General features: G+C 63.2%; 1 protein-coding gene across 1 annotated transcript in view; it reads right to left on the bottom strand.

Moving 5' to 3' along the window:
• Positions 1-714, bottom strand: part of ANKRD28 (ankyrin repeat domain 28) — a gene marked incomplete at its 5' end in the record, with an annotated part of 13095 nt that overhangs the window by 692 nt on the left and 11689 nt on the right. The window contains 2 exon segments of the mRNA XM_010075094.1: positions 92-237; positions 445-528. Of these exon segments, the coding sequence (XP_010073396.1) occupies positions 92-237; positions 445-528 (230 nt within the window).

Genomic DNA, 714 nt, shown 5'->3' with positions numbered 1-714 from the left:
AGGGCCGGCCCGGCTCCCCCGGGGCCCAGTGATGGAGGTGGCACGGAGAGGCTCCCACCCCATACGGGGGAAGGCGGCTGCCACCACGTACCGACTGCTGCGGTGTGCCCGTTCTCAGAAGCCATCATGAGGGGGGTCCTCCCCAGCTTGTCGGTCGTGTCCACCTCGGCTTGGTGGCGCAGGAGCAGCTGTAAACCGTGGACATTGTCTGCAAAGGCAGCAGCGTGAAGGGGTGTCCTGCCAAGAGAGAGAGCGGGTGAGGAGAGGGCGCAGCACCCACCCCAGCAACACCGCCCCGGCCGACAGACACCTCTGGGGGCGTCAGAGCCCCTGTGTGCCCCGTGTTTGCCAGAACCAGCCACAGGGAAATGGCTGCGGGGGCCACAGCCACCACCCAGCAGCACCGGGGAGCGGGCGACAAGAGGGGGACGAGTCTGCGCTCACCTTCCTTTGGCATCTCTGCTATTAACAATCTTGGCACCTAATGCTTCTACCAGCATTTCAGCAGTGCCGTCCTGGTTGTTAATTCTGCGGTGGAGACGAGAAGGAAGGTTAGAACTGGACCAAGCAGCGTCAGCGTGTCTGCAGTGGGGTGAGCAGCACGTTCCTGGGGCTGGCCTGGAGTTGTTTGGGGTGAAACACCCCTTCACCCTTTTCAGCATCACTCAAGGAAACCCAGAACCGTGCCGGACACCAAGCTGCGAGCCTGCTGCC

This window comes from Pterocles gutturalis, unplaced genomic scaffold (assembly GCF_000699245.1).
Source record: "Pterocles gutturalis isolate BGI_N339 unplaced genomic scaffold, ASM69924v1 scaffold3141, whole genome shotgun sequence".
Taxonomy (NCBI): domain Eukaryota; kingdom Metazoa; phylum Chordata; class Aves; order Pterocliformes; family Pteroclidae; genus Pterocles; species Pterocles gutturalis.
Note: the sequence above shows the minus strand (reverse complement) of the source record. Positions and strands in the feature narration are given on the sequence as shown.